The 12,419-nt window shown below is 37.5% G+C and overlaps 1 protein-coding gene across 1 annotated transcript in view; it reads left to right on the top strand.

Moving 5' to 3' along the window:
* The window catches only part of DMD (dystrophin), a gene marked incomplete at both ends in the record, with an annotated part of 1,915,324 nt that overhangs the window by 719,992 nt on the left and 1,182,913 nt on the right, over window positions 1-12,419 (top strand). The window contains 1 exon segment of the mRNA XM_084258879.1: window positions 10,830-11,000. Within this exon segment, the coding sequence (XP_084115005.1) occupies window positions 10,830-11,000 (171 nt within the window).

Below are 12,419 nucleotides of genomic sequence, written 5' to 3'. Positions count from 1 at the left end.
AATGCTGAGTAATATTCCATGGTATATATGTACCACATCTTCTTGATCCAGTCATCTATTTTTGGGCATTTGGGTTGTTTCCAAAGCTTAGCTATTGTAAACAGTGCTGCTATAAACATAGGGGTGCAGGTGTTCTTTGGAATTGATGTTTCTGTGTCCTTTGGGTAAATACCTAGGAGTGGAATTGCTGGATCATATGGAAGCTCTATGTTTAGTAGGTCCAGAAATCTCCACACAGCTTTCCACAGTGGTTGGACCAGTTTGCACTCCCACCAACAGTGCAAAAGAGTTCCTTTTTCTCCACAACCTCGCCAACATTTGTTGTTGCTAGTTTTTTTAATATGTGCCATTCTCACTGGTGTAAGATGGTATCTCATGGTAGTTTTGATTTGCATTTCCCTGATTACAAGTGATGTTGAACATTTTTTCATATGCCTGTTGGCCATTTGCATTTCCTCTTCAGAGAAGTTTCTTTTTAGCTCTTCTGCCCATTTTTTGACTGGATTATTTTCTTTGTTGTTGTTGAGTCTCATCAGCTCTTTGCAGATTTTTGTGATCAGTCCTTTATCATTAGTGTTGGGTGCAAAAATGTTCTCCCAATTGGTGGGGTTTCTCTTTGTTTTTGTTATTGTCTCTTTTGCTGTGCAAAGGCTCTTTAATTTGATGTAGTCCCAGCTGTTTATCTTTGCCTTCACTATCACTGCTTTGGGTGATGTGTCTGTAAAGATATCTTTGATGTGCAAATCACGTAGTGTTTCGCCTATATTTCCTTCTATATATTTTATGGTTTCAGGTCTTATGTCTAGTTCTTTAATCCATTTTGAGTTGATTTTTGTGTATGGTGTGAGGTAGTGGTCAAGCTTCATTCTTTTGCATGTAGCGACCCAGTTTTCCCAGCACCATTTATTAAACAAACTTTCTTTGCTCCAATGCATATTCTTTGCTCCTTTGTCAAAGATTAGTTGACCATAAATCTGTGGGTTTATTTCTGGATTTTCTATTCGATTCCATTGGTCTGTATGTCTGTTCTTGTTCCAATACCATGCCGTTTTGATGATTATGGCTTTGTAGTATAGTTTGAAGTCTGGGAGTGTGATGCCTCCATTCCCTTCTTTTTTTTTCAGGAGAGCTTTGGCTATTCGGGGTTTTTTGTGATTCCATATGAATTTCATCAATAATTGTTCTATTTCTTTGAAGAATGACATTGAAATTTTGATTGGAATAGCATTGAATCTGTATATTGCTTTTGGAAGGATGGCCATTTTAATAATGTTTATTCTTCCAATCCATGAGCAGGGGATGTCTCTCCATTTCTTTGTGTCTTCTTCTATTTCTTTTAACAGTGTTTTATAGTTTTCTTTGTATAGGTCCTTTACCTCTTTTGTTAGATTTATTCCCAAATATTTGATTTTTTTTGTTTCAATAACAAAAGGGATGGTCTTTTTGATTTCTTCTTCTTCAGATTTATTGTTTGTGTATAGGAAGGCTACTGACTTTTGCGTGTTGATTTTGTATCCTGCCACTTTACTGAACTGATTGATGAGTTGAATTAGCTTTTCTGTGGAGTTTTTGGGGTTCTCTATGTATAATATCATATCGTCTGCAAATAGTGATAGTTTGACTTCTTCTTTTCCTATTTGGATTCCTTGGATGTCTTTCTCTTGTCTTATTGCCCTGGCTAGGACTTCCAGTATTATATTGAAAAGCAGTGGTGAGAGTGGACATCCTTGTCTTGTTCCAGATCTTAATGGAATTGCTTTCAGCTTTTCACCATTGAGAATGATACTGGCTGTTGGCTTGTCATAGATGGCCTTTATGATGTTGAGGTATGTTCCTTGTATCCCAAGAATTTCAAGGGCTTTTATCATGAATGGGTGTTGCACTTTGTCGAAAGCTTTCTCGGCATCTATTGATATTATCATATGGTTTTTATATTTCTTTTTGTTGATGTGTTGGATAACGTTGATTGATTTTCGGATGTTAAACCATCCTTGTGTCCCTGGAATGAATCCTACTTGGTCGTGGTGAATTATCTTATGGATACATTGTTGGATTCTGATAGCTAAAATTTTACTGAGGATTTTTGCATCAGTGTTCATTAAGGAGATTGGCCTGTATTTTTCCTTTTTTGTGTTGTCCTTGTTCGGTTTTGGTATTAGTGTAATGTTGGCTTCATAAAACGTGTTTGGTATTGTCCCTTCCTTCTCAATTTTTTGGAAGAGTTTGTGAAGGATTGGCACTAATTCGTCTCTGAATGTTTGGTAGAATTCATTTGTAAATCCATCAGGTCCTGGGCTTTTGTTTTTGGGGAGGTTTTTGATTACCATTTCAATTTCGCTAATTGTAATTGGTCTGTTTAGGTGTTCTATTTCTTCTTTATCTAGCTTTGGGTGATTGTAGAGTTGTAGGAATTTGTCCATCTCCTCTAGATTGTTAAACTTGTTTCCATATAACTGTTCATAGTAGTTACTGATTATTCTTTTGATTTCTGCTGTGTCCGTTGTGATTTCTCCTCTTTCATTGATGATCCTGTTTATTTGTGCTTTCTCCCTTTTTTCCTTTGTGAGCCTGGCTAGGGGTTTGTCTATTTTATTGATTTTTTCAAAGAACCAGCTCTTGGTTTCATTGATCTTTTGGATTGTTTTTTTAGTTTCAATTTCATTTATTTCTGCTTTGGTTTTTATTATTTCTTTTCTTCTACTGGTTTTGGGGTTTTTTTGTTGTTCTTTTTCTAGATCTTTGAGCTTCGAGATTAGGTTGTTTCTTTGCGTTCTTTCTTGTTTCTTGATGTGAGCTTCTATTGCTATATATTTTCCTCTTATTACTGCTTTTGCTGCATCCCATACATTTAGGATATTGGTGTCCTCCTTGTCGTTCAATTCAAAAATTTTTTTTAATTTCTTCTTTGATCTCCTCATTAGTCCAATGGTCTTCCAGTAGTGTGGTTTTTAATCTCCATGAGGTAGGAAAGTTCCTTGCCTTCTTTTTATGGTTTATTTCTAGTTTGATGCCTTCATGGTCAGAAAAGATGGTTGATATGATTTCAATCTTGGTGTATCTGTTGATGTTTGTCTTGTGCCCCAGTATGTGATCGATCCTGGAGAATGATCCGTGTGCGCTTGAGAAAAATGTGTACTCCGTTTTTTTGGGGTTTAGTGTTCTATAGATGTCTGTTAAGCCCAATTGCTCTAGGTCCTTATTTAGAGCTTTGGTTTCTTTACTTATTTTTTGTCTTGTTGATCTATCCATTGTTGATAGTGGTGTGTTGAAGTCTCCCACTACGTATGTGTTTTCTCTGATGTCTTTTTCAGAGAGGACAACAGTTGTCTGATATATTTTGGTGCTCCTTCGTTTGGTGAGTATATGTTAATGAGTGTTATTTCTTCTTGAAGTATTGTCCCCTTGATCATAATGTAGTGACCATTGGGGTCTCTTTTTATCTTTTTGAGTTTGAAATCTGTTTTATCTGATATAAGTATAGCTGTTCCTGCTTTCTTTTTTGGTCCATTTGCTTGTAGGATTGTTTTCCATCCTTTAACTTTGAGCCTATTTTTATCTTTTGTAGCTAACTGTGTTTCCTGGAGACAGCAAAAGGTTGGGTTTTGTTTCTTAATCCAGGCTGCAACTATGTGTCTTTTTATTGAAGAGTTTAGTCCATTTACATTTAGAGTTAATATTGATATGTTAACATCTGTATTTGCCATTGTGTTTGTCTTTCCTTTGATTTTATTTATTTATTCTTTTAATAACTTTTTTTTTTGGCCTTCTTTCATTGTTATTCGTCCCTCTGAGGTTCTGGCTTTAGGACTCCTTGTAGTATTTTTTGGAGTGGGGGTTTAGTTGCAATGAAATTCTAGAGTTTCTGTTTGTCTGGGAAGGTCCATATTCTTTCTTCAAAGAGGAAGGAGAGCTTTGCGGGATAGAGTATTCTTGGTTGGCATCTGTTTTCTTGGAGTCTGTTGACTATGTCCCTCCACTCTCTCCTTGCCCGTAGTGTTTCTTCGGAGAAGTCTGATGTCAGCCTGATTGGTTTTCCTTTGAATGTTATCTGTTTCTTCCCTCTTGCCAGCTTCATTATTTTTTCCTTGTCCTGGATTCTTGGGAGCTTTACTATTATGTGTCTTGCTGTATTTTTCCTTTCGTCGTGGAAGTTTGGTGTTCTTCTTGCTTCTTGTATATCAATTTTCAGCTCCTTCTTCACATTTGGGAAGTTCTCTTCAATTATCTCTTTGAATATTTTCTCTGTTCCTACATCTCTCTTCTCTCCTTCTGGTATTCCTATAACTCTTATATTTCCTTTCCTCATGGAGTCAGATAGTTCCCGAAGTCTTTCCTCGTTCTTTTTCCTTCGTACTTCTCTTTCCTTTTCTGTTTTGGTTCTTTTTATTTCTGTGTCTTCAAGATTACTTATTTGTTCTTCCATTTCATCTATTCTGCTTTCATTGCTTTTCCCAGAATTCTTTAGTTCTTCCATTAATTCTTTGATCTCCTGCATTTCTTTTACTTCCCTCTTTAGGGACTCAATTTCTTTCTTCTGACCGTTGTTTTCCCTCTCTAGGGACTCAATTGCATTCTTCTGATCATTGATTATTTTTCCCTTATCATTGTTTTCCTTTATGACTTCTGTCAGTTTTTTAATCACGGCAATTTTAAATTCTCTTTCTGGAAGGCTCAGAAATTCTTCCAAGTTATTGTCATTGCAATCTGGGGGCTGGTTTTCTTTTTGTGGTGTGCTTTTTCTCTGGAGAGTTGCTAGGTTGCGTGTGGTTCTTCTCCTCCCTACTGTCTGTTTTCTAATTTGCCGTATGCGTTGGGACACTGTGTTGTTGGGACTGGCCGGCATCTTGGGTGGGCTTCTCTGCTCCCCTCTGGTTCCTCCAGGAGTCATCTGTCAGTTTCAAGCAGTCTTTACTGGAGAAAGGTCCCTGTTCTAAAATGCCGATGTGGGGACACACTCCCCTGTGCGCCTGGTCTGCCCCGGTGGTGGGTTCCTGCTCCCCCTCTGGGCTTGGACTGCAGGCCAGAGGGGGTCTGGCGTGGGCGAACTTCCCCCGCTCACCTCTGGCTCCTGAGGAAGCCTTCTGCAGGTAGTCTTTACTGAAGAAATGTCCCTGTTCTAAAATGGTGATGTGGGACACACTCCCTGCGCATCTGGTCTCAGGCACACTCTTCTGCGCGCCTGGTCTGCCCCGGCTGTGGGTGCTCGCTCTCCCTGTGGGCTCAGACTACTTGTTCGGAAGGGGCCCGGTGTGGGCTAACTCCCCAGCTGGCCACTAGCTCCTTCAGGAGCCTCTGCTGGCTTCAAGTCGCTAGGTGGCGCCAGAGATCTCTCCTAGAGCCCTTGGGGAGCTGATTTTCCACCCCGTGGGACAGGGAGCAGAGCGGGGATGGTAGGGTACACCTCAACGGCTTTGGGGTGCTGTGTCTGCCTTGTGCCCCTCCGTCGTGGGGAACCCACGCCCCTAATTTCGTGCCCCGGGTCTCAGTTCCAAAGCCCTCAGTTCCAGGACGCGGGCTGTAGCCCAGATCAGTGGCGCGGGAATGGCGCCTTTTGAATCCTGCTTCCCTGCCTGGGCGCCTTGTTCCTGCTCACTCAGGGAGGGCCTCCGCCATCTCCCCGCAAGCCTAGGTCGCAGGCACGGGGACCTGGGCAGCTGCGATCTGATCCGGATCCGCATCTGCTTTTCCAGTGCGCTGCTTTCTGCGCAAGCTTACCGGGAGGCCGGGGCTGTGTGCTGGTGCTGGTCTCCTCCTGGGGGGCGGGGCTCTCTTTAATGGCGCCTGGAGCTCACCTCCGTGGCGGATCCTGCAGGGTTCTCCACAGCTCCCGTTCACGGGGTGTGGTGGCTGAAATAGTTCCTTTCCACTCACAGTCCCGCTTGCTGCGTCCGTTTTTCTTGTTGGCCGTTTTGGTTTGTTGTTTCGCTCCTCTCTGCCGGTCGGAGAGTGCCACCTCTGTGGGCGGGGGAGGGGAGCAGGGTTCTGCGCTTCCCTCCCTTCTGGTCCTCTTTTATGGCAACTTTCTTCTTCGGGCAGTTTGCTGGAGTCGTCCGTTTATCTTCCGTGTCCCAGTTCTCACTGGGACCTGCAGCTTTTCCTCCCTATTAACTTTTTTTAACGGGAGATCTTACTCGCAGCGTCTCCTCGCCGCCATGTTGCTCCGCCCCTCCCTCAGTAATAACTATTTCTTTCTTCAAAAAGTTGTGGTAGCTTTATATATTATGCAGTATCTGAGAGAATAAAAACATTTTGTTAATAATTAAAAACAACCTTTTCCCTTAAACTTATGCAAATAATCTATTATTGATGTTTATGACAATTTATTAATAAATTGAGTACTTTTAAATGAGGGGCTATTTTGAAATATATTTCTGATGCTTAGGGTAGAAGTATTCAAATGAGCAATAAGTAATCTTTTGGCCTAAAGACCAAAGCAGAAAAAATAAAAATGAGTGCATTTTAATTTCATTCTGAATGAAAGAGCTTTATTAAGTCCAGTGGAGAGAAAATAATGCATTTTTATAGCTTAGATTCTTGACTTAATTGAATATGACAACATAAAATGAGAAAATGTCTTTTAATCTTAGACAAATATAAATGCTTGTTCATATTTGAGAAATAGCCATGTAGGGGCAGATTACTAAAAGGTTGTCCTGAAAGTAACAGAGGCTTGTGCTTTGAAGGTACTAATTACAAATTGCTTGTCATTGAGAGAAAATAAGTTTTAGATCAAATGAAATCTGGAAATAAGCATTAATATTAGTTGTTAGTCTACATTTTCATGTTTTAAGAACCTAGTTTATATTTAACAGGTTCTGAGTGAGAGGATGATGTCATAACAAAAGCTTCTCCTCCTTTGTTCAAAAAGCGAGGGACACTGTTACCCAATTAGTATTGAATTATAATGTAATCTTGAAATAAAATGCATTTTACCTGCTTATTTAGTCCACCAAGCTCCTTTTGGAATAAAAGAACCATGTACACATCTAGAAAAGTGTATTTTTGATAAAGATCACCAGAGAGGAACCTGTAAGAGTATTTGATATTTCATTCCAATATTTTTGACTCTCATAATTAATGATAAAGGGAATATATATATATAGCCTTATAAAATGTAAATAATGTCTTCCTTCTCTAAGAAAAGTTGTTCAGATTTAATTCTTCCAAATAGCTTTGCTTCATACAATCAAAGGAAACAAAGGATATCTTAATACACGGTCCTTTTTATATGAGTAGATAAGCCCTTCTATTTTAATTATCTTTAGCACTGAATTGGTTATACATGTCTCACTTCAATATGTGGTGTTTGTTTGTATTAGTCAGCTCATGCTGCCATAACAACTAACTACAAAGTTGTTTAATTAACAGAAATGCGTTTCTCACAGTTCTTGATGTTGAGCTGTCCAAAACTAATATGTCAGCCTGATGGTTCTTAGTGAGGAAACTATTCCTGGCTTGCACATTAGCTGTTTTCCTTACTGTGTTCCCCATATGGAATCGAGGGCAGGGGTAGGGGAGGGAGATCTTTCTCATCAGGACCACAGTCCTATGAGATTAAGCTCCCAACCTTAGGACTTCATTTAAACTTAATTACTTCCTAAAGACCCTGAATCCAGGTACAGTCACATTGGTCTAAAAGACTTCATTTGGGGGACATAATTCAAACCATAGCACCGGTTTTACAGAGCACAGTTTTATTGATTTGCTTAATATTGCCAACTTACCCTAATTAGACAGTGAGTAAATAAGAGTTTCTTATATCTAAAGTGATTTAATTTTTTGAAAGATAATACATCCAGTGCCCTAGAGGTAATAATACCTTTAATTCCTTGTGTGACTTCTCCTCGCTTTGATTTTTCTGGAAATATATGTACTGAAGAATATTCATATCAGCCTCCAGTTACATTTCTAGGTGTTCACAGGCAGCGATTGCTGAAACATTCTACTGCAGGTGGCACTCTTAAATGTATCCCTTTGCACACACAAAATGTGTAACTCAATTTTCCTAAAGATGGCAGTGTCTCCTATTTTATTAAAATCTATTTAGCTAGATACAAACAAAATAGAATAAATAAAAGTCAATAGTGCATTAGCTCTGAGAAGATAGAATTTCTTTGAAATATTGAATGTAGTATTTTTTTCCTAATGACTGCATAGAAAGCTATAAATAGAAACAGAGCAGAAGGTATATATTTTTTCTCACACATACACATAAAATTCTTACAGTCGAAAGGACAGATGCTTTTGCTTCCCAGAAGGGAAAATCTATTAAAAAACTGCAAAAATGGAATCTGCAGGCTCAGCATATAATCATTTTTTCTAAGTTTATACACACCTCTGGTAAGGGAACTAATTTATAGTTTTGTTGAAATTTGTTTGGAATTTGTATCAAAGTTTCAGAGTGTTTATTTTGAATATAGCTTGTTTAGTTCTTCAAGAATACCTTCACCTTTGGCATTTTTCTATGCTTATGGTTGGATTTTAATTTTGATCGTTGTATATGTATTTACATATTTGCACTACATAAAGATGTACATATGTAGAATAGGTTATATTGTATATAAAGGATTGTGAGCCTACTTACCCATCTCTGGAAGATTATTGCAGGTTTTTCCAGAAAGGACATATCTGTAGTTTACTTTTACAATTTTATTCATTTAAAAATTTGACATTAAATTGTTTTATTTGTATTATGAGTTATATACATCATTATATGTATATAATCCATGTATATTTTTATTACTGCTTTCTATGTGCCCAAAGCATGCTGCACAAATATGCACTGTATCTGTGCCTTTATGAATTTCCGTTTTAACCTATTCCCTTCTAGTGGGGACTAATCTGGACTCTACTTTTCAGTTCACTTCACAACTGAAACCAAAACATTTTGTGGTATTCTGGACCCATGAAAGAATCAAATAAATAGAAATACAGCTTTTGCTTGAGGATCAATTTTTAAATTCTGTTCTTTTTTATATTGAGATAACTTTGGTTTATAGCATTGTATATGACTTAGAGGTATAGAAGCACACCTCCTCAGATGTATGTCATCACACCACACCCACCACCAAGGTACCCAGAATCACCTGCCATGCTCCATTTGGCCCTCTTCACGCTGTGCTCCCCACCTGCATCCTACCCCTCTGGTAGCCTCAATTCTACAATCAGATTTTTAGGGTTTGTTGTTGGTTTGGTTTTAACTGACCCTTTGTTTTGTTTCTCTGTGTTCCACATATAAGTGAAGCCATCTGTTACTTGTCTTTCTCCTTCTGACTTAATTCACTTAGCATAATCCCCTTCCGTTCCATCCATGTTGTCACAAATGGCAATAGTTTATCTTTTATTTTTTATAGCCAACTAGTATTTCATTATGTATATATATATATATATATATATATATATATATATATATATATACCACATCTTCCTAATCCACTCCTCTGCCTGCTGCATACATCCAGTATACCCTGAAGTGACACAATGGGAATAATGGACCAGAATGTTGTGTGGCTCTTTACCCTCACGGGAGCTTTCTTTGGAAGGAAGCATAATCCTATTTGATAGATGCTGAAACAGAAGAAAATAAAGTGTGCTCCCCAAGATCATAGTTAAATTGGGAGACTACTGGAATCAAGAGCCTATCAAGTTTGCAATCCATTTTGCTACATCTTCAGATCAAGTATATTTTGCTATATCTACTGCTTTGATTCCAGCCTGCATGACAGAAGGGTATTTAAAGTCATATAAACACAATAGGAACAAAGTCGTAAGAGTTTAAATTCTTAATGTAATGTCTACCAGTTATGTTTATGTGTGCCACAATTAATGGTTTGAACATTTTCATTCAATCCTTCATTCAGCATACAAAACCTATTCACTAAAAACCTTTTTTTTCAAGGAACTGTGATGAGCACAGTGGAGTAATCTAAACAGGCAAGCATGAAACTTGCTTTTGAGGAACTGTAGATTATCTCACTTTTGTTAATGATTTGAGAACTGCTTAGGAAAAGATCTGGACTTTTTATTAAACCAGACAACCTACAAACTTTCAAAATGTAGGCACATCTGGAAAGGTGGGAGAAAAACACAAATCTATTCCTTTTTCTGAATGAGAAAATGAAAGAATTTATTTTTGAGGGTCTTGGTTTTAAACTTGGTTTAAGTTGAAAACTGGAACACTTGATCAAGTCATGATTTTCTTTTGCAGTGATAATGAACATTTTGTTTGGGCATGAATTTTGTGGCTCCAATGTAATGGCAAACCTATGTTCAAGGAGAAAATGACCTTTTCTTTGTATTGTTTTCATGCAAAATTAAGATACTCTTGAAGCAATGACAGTCAAATTGATAATTCAGAGTAGTATGCAAATGCTTTTGCCTGTTGAGAGAAACAGTATTTTTTTTTTCCATTTTGATTCCCTGCCAATACAAGTAAGCCTCGTTTTGTTTTGAGAGGATTGTAAACCTTTTTGCCCATCTCTTTGACAAATGTCTGAAGGTTTTCTCAGAGAAATGTGTCATAGCCTTATTTAGACTTGTGTCACTCTGTTAAGATTTTGGCCATAAATTTATTTATATTCGAGAAAAATTATAGCTTTCCTTTCTACCAGATACAGAGCCCTATCTTGGAGAAAGGATCCAATCTGCCATAAGCAGGGCATACTAGCTACTAATATTCAGAATATATGATTTTTCTAAAATGTTTTTATACAATTAAGAAAAGGGTTATTTCAAAATGGCAAAAATATGAAGGTTCCAATTAAGTGGCTGTAACTTAACGTGAATTGTAAAAAGTAAACCCAATTACATTTTATTATCATTCTTTTCAGGTAACAGAAAGAAAGCAACAGTTGGAGAAATGCTTGAAATTGTCCCGAAAGATGCGAAAGGAAATGAATGCCTTGACAGAATGGCTGGCAGCTACAGATATGGAATTGACAAAGAGATCAGCAGTTGAAGGAATGCCTAGTAATTTGGATTCTGAAGTAGCCTGGGGAAAGGTAAAATTTATATCACTGAAGGTTATTTTTAATATATATGAAAACACAGAGTAATATGATTTTATAAGGCGTGATTAATGTACAACAATAATGGGATTGTAAATATTATCTTGCTTCATTTTCCTTTTCCTCAAAAACTCATTGAGTGCTTAACTCTGTGTGTTTCAGAGACACGATAAAACCAATGGGAGGCTGTAGCAAGAGTGTCCCCAATGCTCATTTAGAATTTGATCGGGTATGAATAAATCCTTAAGAAATGTAGACAACGTTAGTTACAAGGTTGGTCTAGAGATGAGATTCTGTGTCCCCATGCTTATTTAAGACCAGACTTCCCACATGGACCCCACAACTATGAAGAGAGCAGTGAGACAGACTGCAGACAGGCTGGATGGGACTTGCAACATCAGCAGATTGCTAGTGCCTCACAAACACAAAATCTTAAGGGATCTCTGTGGCTGCTGTCATTTCTATCACCAAAGAGCACAGGGTTTCCTTTTATCCTGTGCTGGTAAATTCTTGCCACATCTCCGTCAGCCAGTCCAGCACTTACTGCTAAGGTTAAGGCACTCAACTTCATTTTTTTTCAGTTGATTCAGTTCTAGATTTCTTGAAAGTAAATTGATATAAAGGAAATAGTTGATGATAATAATAATAATAATCTGTCTTTACCTTAAACTTTGCCAAGTCATTGAGCCATTTAGAAAAAATTAAAGTACCCATTACACACTGTATTTTTTTGAAAACTAGCAAACCCTTGTCTGTGTCAACTAGGTGTTTAAGAGTTCTGTGCCTTATGTTTAATTCAACATGACTAGCAAAATCGTCCAGTTGGACAGTTTTTATCTCATTATGTAAAAACTTATGGTCATACAATATGACCAAGGCAGAAAACTGATTTTCTTCATGTAGATTTTGAGAACAATGATTAAAATTTTGTTAAATAAAAACTTTTCAATAAATAGTAGTGAGGGGATTTCTTTTTTTTCCCATTCAGAATAGATTTAGTGGTAGAGATATGAATTGCATTTTTTTTTGTCCAGTATGATATATACATTGAGATGTAAAGTAGTAAGTGTACAGAGGGTATAGGTTAAAAAATTACACTGGGTGATTTTTTTCCTTATCACCTCCCAAAAAACTGCATTTCTGTGCCATTATTTAATTTCAATGAATGGCAGCCACATTGTTGGATGCTACTGTAAGAAATTAACTGAAAATATCATGGCTCAGAGAAGATAGTTTTATATCGACCTTTTATATTTATAAAGTAGGTAGTTCTGGTAGAGGAGCTATATTTCCTTCATGAAACTCTTCCAAATCTTATATTCATTTCATTCTTTTCTTGTGCATTCCTGTGGGTATTTGTATTCCCATGGTAAAATTTTCTCACCGCTACCAGACTGCCCTTTCAGCCTATGA

The sequence above is a fragment of the Talpa europaea genome (genome assembly GCF_964194135.1).
Source record: "Talpa europaea genome assembly, chromosome: X".
Lineage (NCBI taxonomy): Eukaryota > Metazoa > Chordata > Mammalia > Eulipotyphla > Talpidae > Talpa > Talpa europaea.
Note: the sequence above shows the minus strand (reverse complement) of the source record. Positions and strands in the feature narration are given on the sequence as shown.